Below are 24007 nucleotides of genomic sequence, written 5' to 3' on the forward strand. Positions count from 1 at the left end.
AAAATTCTGTTAATACGTTTGGATGAGCTATCCTGTTTTTGTACGATTATTATTATTGGATGTTTTATTTACTTTTGGCGCGTTAACTTTTTCATCAATTAAAGGTATGCCTATCACTGGATGTGAAAGGCATAACTGTGAGGCCGTTTTCTTTAATCCATTCACATGTGCCCTTTTGTATTTGAATAATGTCGGGATTATTGTTGGTATGATGTGATGATGATGGTATTAAGGCTATGTGCTATCCAATGCAGGCCTAACTGATGAATTGGTAGGAAGATAAGTTACACAATGAGAGCTTAGCCTATAATTAGGATCACTATAACGATTCAAGAATAGAAGTGTGAAGCCAATTCTAAGGAATATATGTGTGAAGAAGCCACTCTTGCCTACCCAATTGACCCCTCCAGCCACACTTTGACCCACTGTTAGGTTCTAATCTGAATGTAGGACATTATCATGGCAATACAACTGAGTGGTATCCTGTGGTCAATCCTATTTTTGAACACCTTTTCCTGTGAGCAGAACTATTGGGTAGGAAACGCAATCCTACATAATGTTATAGGTGTGATTATGCATTTACCATGTGTAATGTATTATGTACATTTGAATTTACCGAAATAGTATCAAAAATTATTAATTGTAATGTAGGCCTACATTTAAATATAGCATAGAGACCTATAGCCATACATACATTATTTAAAGGCCATTGAATAGTTGACTATAGCCAGCCTATTGTCACATTGAGCCCGTTTTGAATCAACGATCAAAGGAAAGTGGATTAAAATGAAGACATTACATTTCTGTTCACATTCGTACACAGAGATACACATTGACACATTGTTACTTACAAGCCATAACAAAACAGATTTCAGATGGAATGCGTTTTGTAACATATCTCTCTATCCACCGCACTGTGTGTGTGTGTGGGGGGGGGGGGGGGGGGGGGGCAACAGTCTATCCCTTTTCTACTTATAGTTCAAGCAATATATAAATAAATATAATACAAAAAGACCTACGGTAGGGAGCTGATTCAAGGGACATTTATACATGCCTGTGTGTGTGTGTGTGTGTGTGTGTGTGTGTGTGTGTGTGTGTGTGTGTGTGTGTGTGTGTGTGTGTGTGTGCGTGTGTGTGTGTGTGTGTCTTTAAGAATATGAGCCAAGTAGGCCTACCTGTAAATGCAATGTTCAGTTCACTCGCCAGGCTGTCCAAACGGTGGTTCTCAACATGTTGTAGAGCGTGTCTGAGGCGCGTCTTTCGCTTCCTCCTCTCCTCAGGACAGCAGCTCCAGGAGGCTCGAGGCCAATGCGGACATGGCTGTGAAGACTTCTTTTTTTTACCATCAATTTGTTTATAAATCGATTTAATTAATCGAACCGATCGTGACTGATTGTCGTTTTTATCTTTACTGTTCGACTTCAGGCTTCATCGGCAATGCACTTTGAATTGTATTGGAATTTTCCAAAACATGTTGCGTCCTATTTTTTGGAGCCGACTTCTCCTCCATCTGCTACCCGGACACGCGTAAAAGTTTTATGTTTTTTTTAAAGAGAAAGAAGGAAATAAGAATGGCATCCAATGATCGGCTATTCGAGCTATGGATGTTGTACCAAACGAAGGTGAGTAACAGTGCGGAAGAGCTGACGGTGACACCTGTTGTGGCGCTGGGATTGTAATCCCGAAGTTAGGAGAGATACGATGTATGGTTTGTTTGTACACCCAACCATTATCGTTGTGTCAGTGTAGCCTACTTAAGTCAGGAACTCCCCAAATAAATCATAATTCTCTATCGATGAAGGCCTACTGCACATGCTTTAAAGGAATTATGCTCCATCAGGAGCAGGCTCTGTATATGTTAAAGGATTGGAAGTATCCTAGCGCTGCTCCTGTGGTCTGGCTGTCTGCAGGCCGACCAGCAGATAGACAGACAGACAGTCCAATGCTGCTCCTGTGGTCTGTCTGTCTGTCTGTCTGTCTGTCTGTCTGTCTGTCTGTCTGTCTGTCTGTCTGTCTGACTGTCTGCAGGCTGACCAGCAGACAGACAGTCCCCATGCTGCTTCTGCGGACCGACAGACAAACAGACCCCAGGAGCAGCATGGCGACTGTCTGTCTGTATGTCTATCTCTCTGCAGCAGGCTCTCGTTACCTGCAGGGCAGGTGTTGTTGCTAATGCTGCCATTACTTCCTGGATAGGAGATTCAGCATTTTAAACATATCGCCTGCTCCCACCTGTCGGTATTCATAGCTACTATTGTCATATATAGTAATGTGTAAAGACCCTTTTCGTTAGTCTTTTGGGGAGTTATTCATGTATATTTTTTTTTAACTCTGTAGCCTATTTAGTTGTACTCGACATTGCTTGTGTCCACCGAGCTGTGCGGGACCCAGACATTCGGGGTCTCATCATTATCATGATGATAGTAGCCTACCCCGGGTTTTTAGATTGGGCTTGTGTCTACGATACAAATTCCTCTTTATAACGACAAAACGTAAGCTGAAGATACGTTATTGTTCTGTCTCTTTCGAAGACGAAAGCTGATCATAAGTGATTAGTGCCTGTGTGTGTCAGAGTTGGTAACTCGTTGGTCCAAATCTAATGATGAGAGAAGAGATGGGCCGAGTTCCGAGTCACAGAATGATAAATAAATAAGCATATTTTTTGAGGTCGCAATATGCTTCCAAGCCCTCGGGTCAAAGGAAATTGCTCGGTGTGCTCTGCCTATGAAGTTATTTGTTCTGTTGCATCAGGTTATGGGTTTTTGCAATTTTGATCTTCTTTACCTCAGCGGAACACACGCATCTAAAAAGATCTTCATAAACCTGTTCTCTGAATCTCTCACTTTAAAACAAAAGGCCCATCTGACTCTTTTGTTGGGTGTGGAATAGCTGCAAAACCTTTAAAGAAGTTGTCAAGCAGTCTGCATTGTTCCACTGTGGGTGTGTGTACATGTGGTGCATCAGATGGGCGAGGTGGACCTCCTCGCCCATTGGGCTTTAAGAAGTTGTATATACAAACATTTGTTTTTCTCCTCATCCATCAACTGCAACATGGGCTTGCCCTAAATATTTTGACATGGGCAAGAGATTTCTCACTATACAGGGTATACAGGCTTTAATATTTTGTTTTGAAGCTACATTTATTTTTGTAGTAACCTTTTTTCAAACATAAATAAAATTAACCGAGTGTATCATTCTGAAGTTATTATGCCATTTTGGCAAGAAGAAATATTTTGTTTTTTACCTAATGTGATCAAGGGTACAAAATTAACTACCATCGATGTAGTGCATTATAGCCATTTCACATTTAGAGTACCACATTATAAGTCTTGATGTGGACTCATCTTCTACTACAGAGTGTTGTACAGTCATCACATACCTTCAGGTTAGTCATACAAACATTGACTATTCCTTTGCTGCAAATCAATGAACCCAAATAATCCCGAATAGGTAAATAATAGCCACACGTTGTTACGTTTTGCTCTCAATAATCCCTTCGTAGTGGCCTGGAAGGTCTGGAACCGGCATCTTGTTTTGAGTCATAAACAAACACATCTGAGACTAAAGGCGTGATCTGCAAGACCTCTGATACTGCTAATATGTCATTTTGTGTCTCATAGGATCTCTCACTTTGAATGCAAACCATCACACTGTGCAGTATTGATTAATTTGTATTATTATGTATTCAAAATCTTTGAGGTTTTTTTTCAGTCACATATCTTCCAATACTGATGGGGCTGCAAGTTATTATATGCCTGCATACACAGCATAGGGTATTCTACATGAGATAGTACAGAGGGTAGCCTACATCAGATATTACAGAGGGTGGCCTACATCAGAAAGTACATAGGTGGCCTACATCAGATAGTACATAGGGTGGCCTACATCAGATATTACATAGGGTAGATATCCTACATCAGATGTTACATAGAGTAGATGGTCTACATCAGATAGTAGGGTATCCTACATCTGATGGTACATAAGGTAGCCTACATCAGATTGTACATAGGGTATCCTACATCAGAGAGTAAATGACAACATGGATACGGAATTGGACCTCATTTCATTGATTTCTTTGTGTTCCAGTTGGTGCTGCATCTTGCAATCTTTCAGATTTTTTGCAACCAAAAAAAATCCAAACTTGCACAGGCTTGACACTGATAAAGGAGCTCTGCCTCCCCTGATTGTGCAATAAATCACACACCCTTTACATGATTTTGGATGAGTCTATTTTCTCATAAACACAATGAAGGCTAAGAAGGAGAGAGAACCTATTTCACACTTCATCATAATATAGAAAGAATCACTTTATATGGAAATCCATGCAACAATCTTGTACACACTGAGCTGAGTAGTCATATATATTTGCAGTCAAGTGTGAAACTAATGCTGAAAATAGTAGACACAGTAAGGCCAACACCAGCCTCAAGCAGATTATTTTAAGGCAAGGTTTTTGGACGAGACAGCTATAGCTATACAACATTCAGTTCAAATGAAATTGAACCAAATTACAATATTTGCCAAAGCATTTAAGTATTATCTTGACCAAGATTTCCTCCAGTAGATAGTATTAACAAATATTGTGAACCATATAGAAAGGATAGACATGGTAGCTGTGGCTCATATTTCTACATCTACGCTAAACATGTTTGTACCTTACAGTCAGGTACAGGCATTTCCAGTAGCATCTACATCACCTCATCAGGGATAATTCACTCACTGGTCCTATCCTGTCAAGGTTTCCACAAGTTGAATGGACCTACATGAAAGGAGAACTTGTTTTACTACCCTTGCCTCAAGGTTTCATAAAGCAGCCAGTGATAGAAGTAAATGTTTTCTGTAGAATGACAGTGGTATTGTGAAAACATGTCCGTCTGTATTTCTACTGGCAGACCTGTTCTGTTAATAGTAATTCCAGAAAGGGTTTATCATCAGTACTGTATCCACGAAGGCAAAGGGGCCGGAATAACATGAATTTCCATCACCCCCAGCCCCTCCTCGTAACCCAAACTCAAACTACTGTATCTGTTGCCTGTGAAGCATGAGTGAAGTAAAATAAATAAATATACAAAAGAATAAAACAAATAACCCCCCTGTCCTGACAATTAAGTACAATTTTAGTTAATGAAGGGTCGGGAGTTTCATCCTGCCACAGTGGGGCTGCTATTATTATGTAGTAAGATGCTGACAATTGCTGTACTTTAGGTTTATAGTACAGAGATGGACACAGGGACAATTGCACTGCAACGTGATCAACGCAGATGTGAAACCTCCTTCTACAGCAGTGCCATTGCTTTGAAATCCTTTCATGCTACCATCATGACACATGCTTCTAAACTGAACTCATGCAATATTATTCCCAGAAATTCAAAATATTGATTATTTGAAATACACAAACAGTGAACAGAGCAATTCTACATAGCCGCAATCTCCCCTGTCTACCAACAGAGCGACCAACCAGGAAGCTGAAAGTGCTCTTTGTGTTCACTGGTACAGGAAGCTGGAGTGAAGCAGAATGCCAAGCAGTAGAGAACAGCACAGCTGCACGGCTCATCACGGCATGGCTGGAGAGAGTAGGGATTACCAAACTAGACAAACCTATGGATTAAAAGAAACAACATAACAGATTTACTGTTTTGTTTTTGTTTTTTATATAATCCAATTATGATTTTGTGTATTATCCTAGTGAAAAGCTGATTTAAAACGTTCAGTCGGCAGTATTTATAATAGGCAAGGATGTGTTGGGGAATGAGAAGGGTGAGGCCTGACCTTGTTATAGCTCATAGTATACTGTATCGTAGTACACAGTATCGAAGTATACCGTATCATAGTACACAGTATCGAAGTGTACCGTATCATATTATACAGTATCATAGTATACCCTATCGTCGTATACCTCATAGTATTATCGTATCGTAGTATACTTATCATAGTATACCGTATATGCATCGTTGTATACCGTATCATACCGTATCGTAGTATACCTATCATAATATACCATATCGTGGTATACCGCATCATAGTATACCTCATAGTGTATCGTACTATACCGTTTCGTAGTACACATATCATAGTATACCATATCATAGTATACCATAAACGTATCATAGTATACGGTATAGTAGTATACGGTATCGTAGTATACCGTATCATAGTGTATTGTAGTATAGCGTATCATAGTATACCTCTTATAATACTGCATCATAGTATACCTCATAGTAGACCATATCATAGTATACTGTATCGTAGTAAACAGTATCATAGTATACAGTATCATAATATACCTCATAGTATATGTCTTAAAGTATACGTATCATGGTATACCATATTAGAAAATACCTCATAGTATACCGTATCATAGTATACGTAAAACGTATCATAGTATGCCTTATAGTATACCTTATCATAGTATACCTCATCGTAGTATACGTATAATAGTATATGGTATCGTAGTATACAGTATCATAGTATACCTCATAATATACGTCTTATAGTATACGTATCATAGTATAACCTATCAGAAAATACCTCATAGTAGACCTTATCATAGTAAACCATATCATAGTATACCTCATGGTAAACCGTATCGTAGTATACCGTATCATAGTATACCGTATCATAGTATACCTCATAGTATACCTTATAGTATACATATCATAGTATACTGTATCAGAAAATACCTCATAGTATACCTTATCATAGTAAACCGTATCATAGTATACCTCATAGTATACCATATCATAGTATACCTCATAGTATACGTATCGTAGTATACGTACATAATATACCTCATAGTATACCTTATCATAGTATACGTTATCAGAAAATACGTCATTGTGCACCTTATCATAGTATACCTCATAGTATACCGTATCATAGCATACGTATTATAGTATACCTCATAGTATACCGTATCATAGTATACCTCATAGTATACCTCATAGTATACATATCATAGTATACCGTATCAGAAAATACCTCATAGTATACTGTATCATAGTATGCCATATCGTAGTATATGTATGATAGTATACCTCATAGTATACCTTATCATAGTATACCGTATCATAGTATACCTCATAGTATACGGTATCGTAGTATACAGTATTGTCACGATCCTACTGTTGGGTAATGTTAAGCTGGTGGGTAACTGGTTGTCGTGCTAACTGTGGGAGTGGCTCTCTTGATTGGCCTTGATTATGGTCACCTGAGGGATCCAAGATGGCGGATTCATAAACCATAAGACTATGTAAAGCCTATTCACCCTCATACAAGGACAATACCAGAATTAAGGATTCCTACGGGGAACGTGACCGCCCCTTTGTCGTCTATGTTTGTCAAGTGTTCGTCTATGTTATATGTCAAACAATAACTGAACGGGACAGCTACCGTTCACCCCAACGCTTGGGCTATCCCCCAACAAGAGAGAGAAGGACCAGAGCTCGCCAGGAATCCAGGTGAGTCACTACTCACGTGGCCGGAAGCTAGTTGCCTGCCAGGTGTGGTTTTCTACCATTTCTGTGTCTCGACTCCTGCCTAGACAGAGAGCCGTTTTCAATATTCCAGTGGGGTCATGACAGTATCATATCATTGTATACTTTATCGTACTATACAGTATCATTGTGTACCTCATAGTATACCGTATCATAGTATACAGTTTCATAGTATACCGAATCGTAGTAAACTGCATAATAGTATACGTATCATAGTATACCTCATACTATACAGTATTGTAGTATACCTTATCATAGTATATCGTATCTTAGTATACCGTATCGTAGTATACCGTATCATAGTATACCGTATCGTTGTATACCGTATCGTTGTATAGCGTATCATAGTACATTGTACCATAGTATACCTTCAGCCTTCAGTCTCTTTGGTGTTTCCCTGGATTGCCCTCCTGGTTTGATGGTTAACCAGAAGATTATTTTTTAGTGAGGTAATCCAACCGTTAATGTCCTTGTACCAAAGTTTTCTTCAATTCTGTTCTGTATTATATATTTAAAGCAACATGCCCAAACAAGACCATTTCCAAATGAACAAGAGACGTTTCCTCAATCACTGAAAATTTGACATTTTCACATTATTTGTTTTCTGTTTGCACTATATATGCGCTGATTGTCAAAAAATAATCATTATTTCAAACTCACACTCATCGTTTATGATGAAGAAACTACGCAAAAGTGAGATTTTCCAACGTCTTCTAGCTCTGCATCTTCCCCTATGGATTTGTCCAAACCAAGGTAACATGAAGCAACACAATGTTAAGCAATTTCCTATTTTACATTTCACACTTTTTGTACTGGATATGCATGTGTAGAATTTGAGTCAAAGCATAACCTTAACCCAATTCTAGTGTTATTTGTTACATTTACAAATGCAATGTGAATGTTATTTCGGAAGCAAAAATCTTCTAGCAAGTATATGTGCACTTTTCTTGGCAGTTCAATATAATATTATTCCATTTTGAGTAAATTGACATTTTAAATTAGAAATTGATGTCCTCTGTCACAGTTAGTATCAGACGAATGAAGAGGAAGGGTGTTTCAGGGGGATGGGTGAAAGTATAGGAAATAGGCTTCAGTTTAAGTGACTTTGTATTTCCTGGTCTGTAGCTTGTGTCAGATGCGTTGTTCTGGGTGCAGGAAACGCAGTATTGCTGAAGAGATGTGCTGATTTTGTACGTAGCACTCATCATGACCTGGTTGCAATGACCCTGGCTCTCTGCTCTGGTTTAAACAATGAAACATGGACTTATCTCCAAGTGAACAGCAGCTGGTAATGTACACTAAACAAGAACTAACACTTCTCGAATAATGCTGCTGATTTTTGTATTGGTGTTGCTGTATATGACTTGCTCTGTTCGACTGCAACATCTGCCCAGTTGCAAAGTAGTTGCTGTGTAGCTTTTGGGAAGTGTGATGACTTGTTGTCATTTGTGCACTACGGATGAATCACATTGTCTTTGTTCTTGATCACACTTGCTGGCTTTTGGGAAACAGTCATCAATCTTTTTGAAACTTTAAACTTTTAATTTGGCAGCATTTTATAACACCCAGATACACGTTTTGAAACGCAAGATGCACCTCAACCCAATGCCTTGACAGGTTATTTGCTCTTCATCATGTCTGGGTCTTTAAAAGTCTTTAAGTTGAATAGGATCCGCTCTTTCAAGTTGAACTTTTTCCCTGGTGCACTGAAATATGTAAGTCTACTGCTTTTTTGCTAGGGTGTGAGCCTTCTGTTGGAGGAGAGGAGGCAGGATATGCTGCAATTTTGACACTGATAAGTGTGGTGATAACTCTTCACCCAAAAATGGAAACAACAGATTCTCTTTACAGCATCTGATTTTAGAGCAAACTTTGTTTGTGCTACGGCATAACATTTTAGGTAAAAGATGATGTAGTAGAGCCAGTTTTGGTCGAATTGTGCTGAGGTAATTGCCATGCCAGCCTTTTTGCAGAAAGAGTAGAGTGGAAAGTTACTTGACTAAGGCCTTTCTCCTCACTCCATACCAAACATTGCCATTATCAGCCGTTCTTGGACTCAGGAATCTGATATCTTCTCTTGCCCTCCTGCAGAAAGATGTGGGCTCTCTGCAACAGTGGCTGGAGGCGTTTGTGGCGTCCTTCGAGAGGCTTATAGATGTGCATTCCTTGGAGCCCCGGAGGTGAGTGGGGCTGACATCCATTATGTTACACTCAATCAACTCCAACCTCTTTCTCAAACCTTTTGCTAGTGAACAATATCTGCTAGATGAACCCTGACATCAGCTGGAGATATTGATACATTTTGGACTGAAATTCATAGACAGCAGCAAGCGTTTGAAGCCAGCTCCCCCTTGAGCAACCATCTCCTCGCCCCTCTCTCCCAGGCTAGAGGAGGACAGCTCAGAGGTCCCCTTGCTGCCCAGAGAGGTCCTGGTGTTCCTCAGCACCCAGCTATGGCACAGTGCCCTGCACCTCTCTGGGGCCGAGCAGGACAGCAGCATCCCCCATCCACTGCTGCTCATCAAGTTCTTCATCATCGTATGCAGGTATTGCTGGGGTCATCTTCATCTTCCTCATTTTTATCATCAACATAAACAACGAGGATGACGTTCAGTTTTGTTTCAGCTTCTCACCAACCAATGTTTTCCGTTGCATTCCTGCACTTCTACAGGAATTTGGAAAACATTGATGCTGAAAAGACACCTGGCTTTGTTTTTGAAACTATCAAGCTTTTGAATTACTGTTTAAACCAGGTAAGGGCCAACATTGTAAACACAGGGGGAGATAACATATCTTCCTTTGTGATTTATAACATGGCCTGGATCTCCCAAGCCACCCAATATTTCATGCACTTTAGATCATTTACTGCATGTTCAAACAAACTGTACGCAGATATGATATACAGTCTGACACACGCACGCACGCACGCACGCACGCGCACACACACACCCACCCTTAGCGAGTAAAAAAACTAGTTTACAGTGAATAGAGAAGTGGGTGTGTAGTTGTCCTTCATTGTCTTTGGAATGTCCCGGCTGCCTCCTAAGCCATGAGGTGGACATCTGCTAAGATGGGTTTGTGTTCGTGTGTCCATCAGCTGAAGAAGGGCGTGGGGGAGCAGGAGCCTCTGCAGGCGGTGATGCAGTACGGGCTGCTGCTCTGCGAGGGCCTTTTCGATCCTTATCAGCTGTGGAGGAGATGCCTGGCCGGGTATGTGTGTGGCCCGGGTCCGCCTGATGGTGGAGAGATCGCCTGGAAGAATGTCTCTGGGAGAGGAATGTTGTGGAGTTGCACCCTACACACCCACCAAAAGAGACACTCCTGGGCTCATGCGGACACATATATGCATACACACACGCATGCCAACACGCACAATGCATAACGCATGCCAAACATATTGGCACACAGACACTCCTCCAGGGTAAGAAGCCAACATTCATTGACTCAGTAATGTAAGCAGTAGTGCAGTAACTTCTGCTTTCTCTCTCTGTAGGGAGGAGGTGAGTCTGCTGGAGAGGAACAAGTACAAGTTCCGCCCTCTGGCCCTGCCCGAAGAGCTGCCCACCCTGTTCCACCGTGAGACCCACATCTCCACGCCTCTGCCCCTCAGCTCCTCTGCCACTTGACCCCTCCACTCTCATATTCCTCCAACCCTCAGCTCCTCCACTCTCATACTCCTCCACTTCTTAATTATCAGGTTTCTATTATCACTATGAACCGCTCTAACTATAGCAATCTGTTTAACCATCTGGGAAATCTTCCCATGGCAAGTTTTAGTCTGTCCCAGGTTTACATCACCCTACTGAACAAGCTGAGGAATGTTTCGCCTCATTATTTAATACCTGGCGATAGAGCAGGAGTTATTACACCCATACTTTGACGCAGGTGCTATTGCTGTTCACAATTCTATTTGTAACTAATAGCACAGTGAGTTTGAGTTTGTTTTTGACTTCTACATGTCCACAGAAAGCCTACAGGACAGCGAGAAGATTCCAGAGTTCCTCACAATCCAATTGGTTAATCTCCGAGGGGCTGTCCTATGCGGGGCAAAGGTGAGCCTCCCTAATGTATAATCTTAGGAGTCCATTTGATATGTGTTGGCTATTTTTTATCAGTGTTGAAAAAAAAAAAAAAAAAATGAAAATACGGTACTCAACACACATACAAGCAGCCTTTTGCATGGATGTTATGGATGTTTCAGAGGAACGGCCTGCTCTCCATAACGCCTCACTCCGTGGAGGATCTGTTCTGCCTGCTGCGGGCGTGGTGCTGCTCTCCTGAACCCAAGGACCCCCGGATCGTAAGGCTGACCCTGCAGTGCCTGACGGTGGTGATCCACATTCTCCACTCCAGCAGCCCTGCAGAGCGGCAGGTGGAGATCAAGAGCATTCTGGAGGGCTACTTCACGCTGCTCAACTGGAACCGTGCGCCCGGCACCGGCCAGCAGGACGGGTCGAGCTGGGAGGACAGTCTGATCATCCTCCAGAGCCACATGCTGAGTACGAGCCTCATACATACAGGCCAGGGAGCATGTTTCAGAAGCAGATTCAAAACGTCCCCTTTTTACTGAGTCTGTATCTAGCTGAAGGTGTGAGGATGGGGCTTATTCGCTTGGTATCAGATATATATTAGACAATTCCAGCTCCCAAGTGTCTCATGGTGATCCTGTGTTATGCAGCGGCGGTGCCTGAGATCCTGCAGTGCTCTGACCGGCCCGCGCTGCAGGCCGTCTTCCTGAACAACAACTGCTTCGAACACATCCTCAGGCTGGTTCAGAACAGCAAGGTCAGCCCCCCCCACCCCCCACATATACATTGTTATTTTTGTACAGCCTGTGGTCTGTCAGCCTGTCTGTCAGCCTTCCTGTCAGCCTGTCTATCAACCTCCCTGTGAGCCTGTGTTCCAGTCACTCCTAATTATGTGCCTTTTCTTATCGCCAAGCTCCCTGACGCCCTCCTCATGGTCAGGCGAACTGTGTCTGCGTGGTCCATGTAGAAGAGTGCATCATGTGGATAGGCCCATGTATAAGCGTGCTGTAGTGTGATGCCGTTTATGTGCATAAGAAGAAGTGTGAAAAGACAGTGAACCATCTCAATGGCTGCTCTGAATTCCTCACACACTTCAAGTGACCTAATTGTCCAAGTGTGTGTGTGTGTGTGTGTGTGTGTGTGTGTGTCCTGTAGCTCTATCAGAGTAGCAGGCCAGAAAGTGAGCGTGTGTCTGACCTCGCCACACATTTGCTTACAGAGGTGGAAATGGACCAGGTACTGCCCCGCCCTGCTGCCTCCCCCCCCCCCCCCCCCCCTCGCTCCCATGGTGTTGGTATTGCTCTGTGAGCAGGAAACTTGGCCTTCTTCCCCTCCCCTTCCGTGACACACTGTTCAGAGGTCTTACAGCAGGAAACCGAGGACAGGAAATCTGATTTCATACACTCGATTCAGGCTCACACGAACAGCAAACCATGACGCGCACAGCGACTGTGTGGATACATAGGACGTGCATAGCTGGCAGTTTCTCATCTGACCATCTCTATTGGCCCTCGATATAAAAGTCTAATGAAGATAGATATAATATATGAATGGATATAAAAAGATCGAGATACACCCTCAGAAAAGTTTAAATTAGATTGGATATAACATAAAAATGTTGTACCATTTTCGTACATTAGTTCCCACTACAGAGCAGAAAAGTATAAAGCATTAATCAGACATTAGTTATTTACATACTTGCAGATTTATTATTATTATGATGTGCATGCTGAGGGATGCATTCAAATACCTTGAAATGTGGAGATTCATTTTAATCTACGTTAATCCATCCAGAATTAGCAACTTTTGATTTACATCCAATTCGCCAATAAGAAGTCAAGTTTCCTGCAGGCCCAGCAGGCCCCAGAAGGCATGTTGTTCCTGCATGAGGGTGCCTGTTGTCTGTGCATGTTGGGTGGCTAATGCGTGTTCTAATGAGTAACGGTTGGTGGTCCTGGTGGTTTTTCTGTGTTTCTCCAGGTTGTTGGCCTACTCGTTTGTAGTTTTGTATGGCATCTTTCATTATGACTTTGTGTTTCTTTTGGGCTGATGTTTGGCGCAGAATTTCTGTATTTCCTCTTTCTCTAACTCTAACTCTCTTTCTCTTTCTCTCTCTCTCTTTCCCTCTCTGCCTCAGTGTTCTATCATTATTTCTCTGCACACTGGGACCTTCCACATGGCTGGTGTGTCCTCTGCTTTACCCCGCTTCTACTCTTTATGTTGCAGGGAAAGATCCTGCTGGGAAACACTCACTCGTATTCACAAGCTTATAGAAACTCAATTAGAATTCCGTTCTGTGTTCTGTGATACCTCCATATGGTATAGATCACTCCTACTAGTGTAATGTTGGTCTGTATGGTTCAGGTTGTCACACCTTATCACAGTATCATGTAGCAGTTCTGGTAGTCTCTACAGCATGTTTCCCTCCCTCTCCCTCTAAGCAGGTGTGGGAGAGAGGATCGGACCGCATCACGGCCCATGCCTTAAGTGTACTCACAGCAATAATGAGTAACTCTCCCTCCGCTAAGGTAAGCGTCCATGTCCATTAGACTTGGCCCTGATCTCTACTCTCTGAAGGTACTTACACACTGGTCCACCAAACCCCAATATCAGGCCTTTGTTACACACATGTTCTTGTTGCAAATCACAGGGTGAAAGTGTGTCAAGTGTTTATCCCTAGCAGAGTAGCTCTTCTGCATTTCTTTCTCCTCTCTCCACCATCCCGACCCACCCTCAGGAGGTCTTCAAGGAGCGCATTGGCTACTCTCAGCTGTTTGATGTGCTGAAGAGCCAAGGTCAGCCCACCAAGAGGCTGCTGCAGGAGCTGATGGACATGGTGACTAGGATACGCCTCCTCATTAGCACTACTGATGGAACCGTCTTCTCATGCACACAGACAAATTTGTTAAATCTGTTTGTTTTCCCTCCAATCAAACGCACAGTGGGCCATTACCCAATACCATGTATTGATTCACCCTCTGTCATCTCTGGTTGAGCTCAAACCTGCTGCCCTTCTTACATCCTCTCTGTGTCTGTCTATCTCTCCGTCTCTCCCTCCCAGGCCGTGGAAGGCGAGCATGCCCACGCCCATCTCCTGGGCATCAGCAACGACCAGCCCCTGCTGCTGCTGCTGCAGTGGCTGCCAGACCTCCAGGCCCAGCGCGACCTCCAGCTGCTGGTGGCCCAGTGGCTGGCAGCCGTGTGCGGGGGCCCCCTGTCCTGCCGCACCGTGGCCGTGGAGGCCGGTATGGTGGGGACCCTGCTGAGGGTGCTGTCCCAGCCCCAGTGCCTGGACTGGCAGTGTGCCGACGCCCTGCTGGGGCTGCTGCAGGACCTGGGCTCTCTATGTCTGCGGCCGGAGGAGCTGAAGAGCCTGCTGCGGCTGCTGAGGCCGGAGCGGGATCAGGAGAACGGCCCGACGGAGACGCACCCGTACTGCGGCCGCGTCATCAGGGTGCTGGCGGCCATGGCGGCCCGCGAGGGCTGCAGCAATGCGCTGCAGTACTTTGATCTCACGCCCCCTATGGCGGGCATCATGGTGCCCTCCGTTCTCCGCTGGCCGGGCAGTGGCTTTGCCTTCCATGCTTGGCTGCGCCTCAATATGGAGTTCCCGCCGCATCACGCCTCCACCTCTAGTAACCCTCCACCCGGCTCTACAGCACAGAACCAAATGGGCAAAGGACCCCGCCGGAAACAGCTCTACAGGTACCACGGGGCAAGGCACTGCACAAAGATGGAGGGATGAGAAAACATGGTCTAATGTCTGCTTGAAGAAATGGCGTATGAGACGAGCACATCGTAACCCGTTTGTCATGTCAAGTTTCTTCACAGCCAGTGGGACGGGGCTGGAGGCCTTCTTCACCATGGAGGGCATTCTGGTGGTGGCCGTTTGTACAAAGAAAGACTACATGGCCGTGCCTTTACCAGAGAACCCCTTAACAGACTCCTGCTGGGTACAGTTACACCATAATAATACTCAGTATAATCATAAGAATCTTTTATATATGTACAGTTCCTATTTTAAACCACTTTGCATTTTGTCTCCCGACACCTTACTTGGTTGTAATAGCCATATATAAGGATGTCACACTTGTCAGAACATAAATGTTATTATTTTACATAGATAGGTTAGGATATTAAAATCATACTTGACGTACCTTAAAGTTTTCCTTTGTCTTCCATTTCTTAATGTAAGCAAAGAAATGCAGCATTTAATATTTCCTAACTTCCTTTTACAAGTTGATCAAACTGATTATTCTGTGAACTGTTGCTAAATGCCATATGCTTGTTGTCTGTAAGCTATAGAGGCGTTTCGTCGCCAACATGAACACTGTACCTTTGGTATCCCCAGCATGCGGTGGCTATAGTCCACGTCCCCGGGCGCCGTCCTTTCGGCCAGAACTTGGTGAACATCTACATCGACGGCGAACTACGCAAGACCGCACCACTTCGCCTCCCCTCTCTAAACGAAGTAACCAGTTCATTATATTAGGAGGATTATTGCTGTTGCTGTTATAGATTAATGTATTCTATAAATTATTCAACACACAATAAACCCACCCACTTCATCTCCTCCTTCCTCCTCCTCCTCCTCCTCCTCCTCCTCCTCCAGCCCTTCACCTCCTGCTGCATCGGCTCCGCTGGGCACCGGACCACAACTACCACCACCTCCACGTCCCCCACCCTGCCGACGCCCTCCTCCCATCCCCCAAGCGACTTCCCCTTCCCGGCCCACGCCCCGGCCATCACCCGCTCCCAGTCCTTCCCGGCCACCTTCGCTGGGGGTCAGTGGGGTTCTCTGCGGGACTACCCGGTTTACACCATCCCTGCGGGGCTGCAAGACACAGAGTGGGGCAGCCCCACCTCTCTGGACGGTCTGCTGGGCACCGCCTTCATCTGCCACGAAGCGCTGCTGGCAGGCCCAACTAAAGCTCTCTATGCTGCAGGTAGCCCCACTAAAGCCCTCTATGCTGCAAGTAGCCCCACTAAGGCCCTCTACACTGCAGGTAGCCCCACTAAGGCCCTCTACACTACTATCGCAGGTCGACTGGCTCGATTTCCTTCTCATAAATTCCCGTAGCGTCACAGTGCATTTGCCTGTTGAAGCTCAGCGTCCATTGACTTCAATAGGGCTGCATAGAATAGAAATCGACGGTCATTGGATAATGCTTTGATTATGTCCCTCTCACGGACGCTCAGCGTCTCTGGGGGTAAATGGAGGAGTGGGCCGGCCTGGACGTTGGGCTTCTGCGTGATGATTGGAGGGTCTGTGAAAGACTGAGTTGCCATTTGATTTGGTCCTCAGTCCCATTGCGGATTTTGCAAGCGAGTTGAAAGACAAACCGCAACCTATTTCTTGATATTTGCTTGGCGAAATTGCTAGACAATATTCATCATACATTTCATACACTTATACACACAATTCATTGTTTCAGTTTAATAGAATTCCCACATTTCCTTGTTCGAGTTTATTATCGTTTTGGTAGTTGGCCATCCATTTGATTCAGGGAGACTGAGGTCTGAACTTCAAGTCCTGTATTCAGATCAGGACTTGCAGGGCGACAGCGGAAAGCTGTGGGATTTCTTGGTGTTCCTTATAAACATGGAGTTGGACAGACACCTCGCTAAGGCTCTCTACGCTGCAGGTAGACAGTGTTTAAATACACTGTTATCAAGATCAGTAGAACAGGAATCACACCAGGCCTATTGTTAGTGTGGTTGCTACTGCAAGCACATCTACTGTTCATGAGTTTTCTTTATTCCGTTTGCCTGTTTTTTTTAGCAGTTAACTACTCCTGCATACTTTCAGCTACAGAAACCACTCAACTATCAAAACGTCCAGCTCTTTAACGACATGATGGTCATCTCTGTGTTTTTCAACTCTTTCAACTTTTTAAACTATTATCCTTTTTCAGCTTTTTTTTTTACAATGTGAGTCAATGTAACTTCTCTGACACATCGACTACTTCAGACATCGTAACTTGATACATTTTCAACGTTAACCTTTGTTCAAACCATTTAACAAATCAAGACACTTATTTCTTCAATAATCTGAAAAACGAATTTCGATTACCTTTTTATACTTTTGTTTTCCCATATCAACTTCGATTTCAGTTGTTCTGATTGATTTACGCTGAGGTTAGAGCGTGGAGGACGTGCAGGCAGTGTTGCCAGATTGGGTGGGTTTTTCCCGCCGAATTTGACTACTTTTTACGACGTTCAGGCAGCGGTGACGCTAGCGCTGACGTTAGCCCTGACGTTAGCCCTGATGTTAGCGCTGACGTTAGGAGTGACGTTAGCGTTGACGTTAGCGCTGACGGTAGCGTTTTAGCAACCACACACAGTTCGTTAGGACGAAACGCATTCTAGTTGTGAATGTACTTATTCAGGGGTGTAGGAATGAGTTTAACATTGGGTGGGACACATATCGGAAACCTGACAGATCCGGTATAATTTTTAGCTGGGACAAATCCGCCTGTCTCCGATATTGGAGGGGACACGTCCCCTCCGTCCCCCCCGGTTCCTACGCCCTTGTACTTATTATTATTTTTTATTATTATTAAGAACTTATATACTTATTAGAAATATGCAAATATAAAGTACATACAAATGTACAACTGTACAGTGGGAGTTGAGTTATATGATGACACATATTCCACTGTCAATATCCAAACATGTTTAAGATGATCATTTGTTTGTTCTCCCAGGGCCAAACCATGTGCCTTTATTCAGAGAGGATGGAGAAATGTCTGAGCTGAACAGCAAGCTGCTGCTCTACTACACGCCCCAGGTAGACCCATCAATCTGTCAGTACTGCAGCCCCACACACTGTTGTTGGCAACCAGCATCCACAGCACGGCTGTCCTCTGTCCTCAGGCCTTCAAGAGCCAGATGTGTCTGGACCTGTCCCCCCACCATGCCTACGACGGCCGCCTGACGGGCCACAGGATGGTGAACTGGGACATCAAGGTGCCTATGTTTAGACCAGGGTGTAGCTGGTCGTTAATCCAGGGATTATCTTCCTGAATTGGAGCATTGCATCATATTACCAGATCCTTCATCAGGGCGACTATACCTAAATAGTTATAGGTAGAACCCTCTTTAAAGATGACTAGATGACGATGACTATATTGCTAGTATTCCATTCCGATAGCGTCTATAAAATCGATCTATTTCTGCTTCTTAAGTTACTTTTCTACTGCAGCTATTTAATCCATTCAAAGACATCTTAACTGCAACGTTTTTCAGAGAAAATACCATTCCAGAGTTGATCCATTCAGGGGATTATCTGCCCTAAATCCTTTTACAAGTCTTTAAAGCATGACCGCTTTGTGTTTACGTCTGGTGTGTGTGTGTACGCGTCTCCTCCCATGCAGGATGTCCTGAACGTGGTGGGGGGCATGGGGGTGATACTGCCCCTGCTGGAGCAGGTGTGTGAGGCGGAGCAGGCAGACTCTGGGGCCCAGGAGACTTCTGACCTGCTGGGGCCGGAGCTCACCTCGTCCAGGGGCTGTGTCGCCATGCTGCTCCCCCTGAGCAGGTCCTCCGGTCCGTTCCTCAGCCGCCGTTCAATAATCTGCTAGATGCTGCTGCTGTTGTGTGTGTGATGTTATACTCTGTGCAGTGTAGCAGGAGGATGGTGCAATAGCTAGGGTCCTCCCAGAGGATAGGTGGTGGGTCAATACCATGTGCCCTCACCTGCTCTTTAAGAGACCTGTAATATAATTTGCTTTTACGATGAGGGCAATGAACCAGACACAGTGACTGAGATTGACATGTGTGAAAGATAGACTTTGGGATCTAAAATAGAGCTTTGTTGTATTAGTGCTACATCTCAGATACTGGGTGGAGGTGACATCATTATCTTGTGTGTGTTGACAGAGAGCAGGCTAGAGAAGAACAGCGTCGCCGCCTTCCTTCTGATGGTGAAGAATCTGATTCGTCACCATCCTGTCAATCAAGAGAGCCTGCTGCACTGCCATGGGCCCAGCACCATCGGAGCCATGTTGGCCAAGGTACAGCTTGGAGGAGAAGCTCTTCTGAACAAAACTTACTTCTGCAATCCAACATGTTTCCAAGTGACATAATCATGGTGAAGCAAACCCTACTTGATCCTATTTGATCCTTTTGGATGGGATTTAATCAATCCAACTGTGTCGTCTGCAGCGGGGAGGGGAGACATGAAGAAATTAATGGTTTTAAGTTAAGCAAGTTATTACCCCCAAGTTTTTTTTTGTTTTTTTTTTGCGTTGTCAGCCAATCCGCGAATCATGTGCGTTTTGAAACGTGAGGGTTGATCCGTACGGATCCCGGATCATCTGATCCGTTGCACCACTGAATTTGAAGCTAAGGTTGACCAATTGATGCACCGATATTGTTTAATCGGTCATGTCTTACTGTGGTACAGACCACTTTAGGGAGTGTACTTATGTTTCTGGGCCTTCCGTCCTGTTCTTTAGGTCCCTGGGAGTGTGATGGATATGAACGTCCTGCTGGCGTGTCAGCTACTGGTGGAGCAGGCCTTCAGCGAGGGCAACAGCCCCCTGCTGCACCAGCTGTACCATTACCTGCTTTTTGACTTCAACCTCTGGTCCAGGAGCCACTTATCTGTCTGTCGGGGTAAGGTACACAGTCTTGTTATCATACGACAAAGGATCCTTTTTTTGGAAAAAGCTGCCCACTTTGTGTGTGTGTCTGTGTGTCTGTGTCTGTGTATGTGCATCCTCCAACCTCCATCCATTCACCCCTCTGCATGCTGCATGACCCCCCTCAACACCTTGAGTCAGTAGCCCATCACTTATCATTTAAAGGTCTCTATATTGACAGACTTGTGGACCTCATTGCTGCTCAGATTCCCTGTGTGGCAGATGAAAAGTTATTCAAACACACAACTGTACAGTACGAATGGTTTAACTCATCTGCACTTTTTTAAGAATTCCAAACACACCACATTTCCAGAAACAGTTGGGGTATTTGAGGTGTCGTGCCCATTTGACCTGTTTATGGAGGACTCTAAGAGAAAATATCAATCATTGATATCAACCATTGGAAATCTTGGTTACAAATGCCAATATATTGTGCTAGTGTTAGGTAGTCTAGGGCATGTTCATAGGCTGGCACCCCGTGGACTTTGCATTGGGGGGCTTTCAAAAACAAGAGCCAAACAGCTAGTAAATGACTTTCTGCAATTATAGGAAGTATGTTTACCTAGAAAAGGAGAAGTTTCTTGTACTCCTGAAATGTATGTTACATAACAATGTGCTGACCTGTATTAATGTGTTCTGAATCGTTCAAAAAAATAGATTCCTACTGAAAATTTGACTTGTAATGTGTAATCAAATAAAGTATGTAAAATTTGTGATAGAAGAAATGCTGAAAGGCTGAGAGCACTCTGCATCAGAAAGATGGAATACGTTATATTGTTTTCAGTTCAGTCTTTGGCTCTGATGACAAGCAAAGGTCTGCTGGTTTAATTGGTGTTACCAATTAAATGATGTTTCCTCAGTTTGACTTCTATGAATCACTTCTTAAATGTCAAACCTAACACAAACGTTGTGTTGTTCTCCTGAAGCCCATGTGCAGTACCTGTCCTCCGTGATCAAGAACGGCAAGCAGCGCTTGCAGCGCAAGTACGGCGTGCAGTACATCCTGGACACCGTCCGGACACACTACAGGTAAACACTGTCTCCATCATCAGAGGTTTACATTGTCTACACACTGAAATGCATGTCGGAAGAATCTATTATACTTGTTTTACATGATCGAGCTGCATGTGTGCATGTATCAGTGGAACCGTGAGGCTTCTGGTTTGAATGCATGTGATTTGGGCGGCATGTGGCTGAGGAGGTAGAGCAGGTTGACTGGCAACCGGAAGGTTGCTAGTTCGATCCCTGGCTCCTTCTAGCTGAGTGTCGAAGTGTCCCTGAGAAAGACGCCTCCACCCTAACTGCTCCCGACGAGCTGGCTGTCGCCCTACATGGTAGACTCTGCCGTCGGTGTGTGAATGTGTGCGTGAATGGTTGCTTTGGCTAAAAGTGTCAGCTAAATCCCCTCCACAGCGTGGAGAAGGATGGAAGTCCTCTGGAGGAGGAAAAGCAGAGCATCGGGACCTCCCTGATGGCCCTGCTGACGGAGCTCCTCGGGCGTGGGGGCCCTGAGGAGCTTCGCCAGCAGGGCCTGCACAGCCTGCTGGCCTACGTCCTCTCCGCCGCGGAGGAGCATCAGGTAGGTCTGCTCCACCACAGCCTGCTGGCCTATGTCCTTGGGTCTGATTTAGTCTGCCCAGCCAGACAGATGTCAGGTCTCCCCCTCTGTGTACTGCAAATTACCTGCGGTTCTGCTCCAGGTGGTGAGTGCGTTGGATGTGCTGTACGAGCTGATCAGGGGCAGCTCGCCACAGGAGCAGACGCAGGCGGTACTGCTGGAGTGGGGCGTGGAGCAGCTCTACTGTCTGCTCCTCAACCCTGCTTTTGGGGACGGTGCCCAGGAGAGGGTGTTCAAGGTGCGGCTCATCCTCCCTCTCTGACTCCTCCTTACTGCTCACTTGAACAGCAGCCATCTTTGTTGATGGGATAGAATATAATTCTGTTTATTTTATTTTTAGAATGTAATATACTAAATATATGTATTATTATAATGATATAATGATTTCATTATACATATATAAATGTATAGATCAAATGTTAAAAATTCTCATATTTGTGACAATTGTATGTAGCATGCAGAGCACTGGTTTTGAAAGCAAGATTAGCCATCAGGAATTGGTTCAGGGTGCTTGGTTCTATTAACATTGTTTTCTTGTTTGTTTTTTAGGTTCTCCACTGTCTCCTGAAGAGCGAGCGAATCAACGACCGATCAAAGCAGCGCCTGAAGCTGAGAGACATTGGCTATTGCGGCCTGGTCTGTAACATAGGAGAGATTCCCGTTACCATGACCACCGTGCGCTTTCTATACAAGCAGGTCATGGCCACAGGTAATTAAAAAAAGTATTCCTTCGCCAGTGGGACCGGCGATCAATGAAACTTAATTGGTGATATCTTTTGTGTTGTTAAAGTGAGATCTTCTAAAAAGAGACTAAATGGTAGGCTAATGGCCATGATCAGAATGTTTCTTGTTTGTTTCCCCTGCAGATATCAGTCCTAACTTCAGGGACCTGCTGTCTGTGGTCTACCTGTCCCAAAGGGCAGAGCTCTCGGTTCGACTGGACATCAGTCGCAAGGTAAGTCCAGTCGGCACATGCTCCTGTCCTGATCTTCTGCCTACCTTGACTGTAACGGTACACCATGCCTATCACAGGTGTAGTGTGTCAGTGTGCGTTAGGCACTACATTACATTAACCCATTACGCCATCCAACACAATTCTTCTAAATTAAACCGGCTATTGAGGTGGGACAAAGCATAGGAGGACTGGGATCTGAACACAGACTTGATTCCACTTGTGTAACTAGAGACTGTTGCTTGCTTTAAAAGCATACCAGGCCTCATGATGTTATTAGTATTGTAATCTTGTGGGATGGAATGGCATGCCTGACACACTGACTGAAATACTTTTAACATGGGGTAGAAAATGTGGTTTGTCATTACATCCTGAGTTCTTATCTATTCAAAGATAAACAACATTATGTTGTTCATAATCTGGGAGTTTGGGTTTGGGAGCACCGAGCAGAATCATCTCAATGATTCATTCTCTGTTCCTCAGCTCTTCCACCTGATCCACTCCCACGGGGACTACCTCAGGCAGCTGGCCCGGCAGCCCGGCTGGCAGGACGTGCTCACCAAGCTCTACGTCAAGGAGTCCTACGAGTCCCACGCAGCGAGCCTGGGGGGCTCGGGCACCCACGGGTCCCTGGATGCCCAAGGGGCCCACCCCCCGCTGCGCAGGGACCAGTGCCTGGTCATGGTGGACCAGGCAGACTCCCTGCCCAGCTACCGGGCCTCTAGGGACCAGTGCCTGGTCGAGGACCTCAAGTCAGACTCCCTGCCCAGCTATCGGGCCTCCAGGGCCCAGGAGGCCGAGGAGTACATAGAGGACCATCAGGAGGACATCTCAGAGACTTCCTTCTCAGCCCTTTCCCTTGCACTCCTCCATGGGGGTGACGGGTTTGACAGAGGTGGTGACGCCAAACTGAAGAGCTATAGCGACCCCCTCGATCATAGCTGCGCATCATCCCTCTCCAACGCCGTCGATATCCCTTCCCCTCCGGCCCGTGAGGATGGTCTCTACTACCCTCTCTCCCCATTCGGTGCCTCCCCCTTTGAGATGGATTTGGGCGGCATGGGTGACACCGACCCCGGGACCCTCACCCCCGGAGGCAGCCAAGCAGAAACCCCCTCCCCCCTGGATCACAGCAAGGCCTTCCCACCCATGAGAACTAGGAAGAGCTCAAGTCTGTCTAACGTTCTGGATGACACCAGCTATGGAACCGACCCCCCCACGGCTGACACCATCTCCAACACGTCCAACCTCCAGGTAGGTCCTCGGTGGAT

At 44.9% G+C, this 24007-nt stretch overlaps 1 protein-coding gene across 7 annotated transcripts in view; it reads left to right on the forward strand.

Moving 5' to 3' along the window:
* Positions 1-1237: 1237 nt before the first annotated feature.
* nbeal2 (neurobeachin-like 2) overlaps positions 1238-24007 on the forward strand; it is a 43828-nt gene continuing 21058 nt past the window's right edge. For 2 of the 7 annotated variants that reach the window (XM_079740352.1, XM_079740357.1), the window contains exons 1-27: positions 1239-1622; positions 9585-9673; positions 9878-10039; positions 10165-10246; positions 10591-10703; positions 10987-11069; positions 11460-11545; positions 11695-11992; positions 12172-12278; positions 12677-12757; positions 13966-14049; positions 14259-14357; positions 14583-15226; positions 15342-15474; positions 15873-15992; positions 16134-16467; positions 18229-18311; positions 18398-18490; positions 18898-19069; positions 19403-19536; positions 19981-20140; positions 21093-21195; positions 21580-21745; positions 21867-22022; positions 22334-22493; positions 22651-22739; positions 23220-23990. In XM_079740352.1, coding sequence (XP_079596478.1) covers positions 1539-1622; positions 9585-9673; positions 9878-10039; positions 10165-10246; positions 10591-10703; positions 10987-11069; positions 11460-11545; positions 11695-11992; positions 12172-12278; positions 12677-12757; positions 13966-14049; positions 14259-14357; positions 14583-15226; positions 15342-15474; positions 15873-15992; positions 16134-16467; positions 18229-18311; positions 18398-18490; positions 18898-19069; positions 19403-19536; positions 19981-20140; positions 21093-21195; positions 21580-21745; positions 21867-22022; positions 22334-22493; positions 22651-22739; positions 23220-23990 — 4686 coding nt within the window. In that variant the 5' untranslated portion in view covers positions 1239-1538. Of the gene's footprint in view, positions 1623-8659; positions 8782-9584; positions 9674-9877; positions 10040-10164; positions 10247-10590; positions 10704-10986; positions 11070-11459; positions 11546-11694; positions 11993-12171; positions 12279-12676; positions 12758-13962; positions 14050-14258; positions 14358-14582; positions 15227-15341; positions 15475-15872; positions 15993-16133; positions 16468-18228; positions 18312-18397; positions 18491-18897; positions 19070-19402; positions 19537-19980; positions 20141-21092; positions 21196-21579; positions 21746-21866; positions 22023-22333; positions 22494-22650; positions 22740-23219; positions 23991-24007 lie in introns of those variants that run through there. The other 5 variants (XM_079740355.1, XM_079740356.1, XM_079740353.1 and 2 more) reach the window with 4 other exon arrangements.

The sequence above is a fragment of the Pollachius pollachius genome (assembly GCF_949987615.1).
Source record: "Pollachius pollachius genome assembly, chromosome: 1".
Classification (NCBI taxonomy): domain Eukaryota; kingdom Metazoa; phylum Chordata; class Actinopteri; order Gadiformes; family Gadidae; genus Pollachius; species Pollachius pollachius.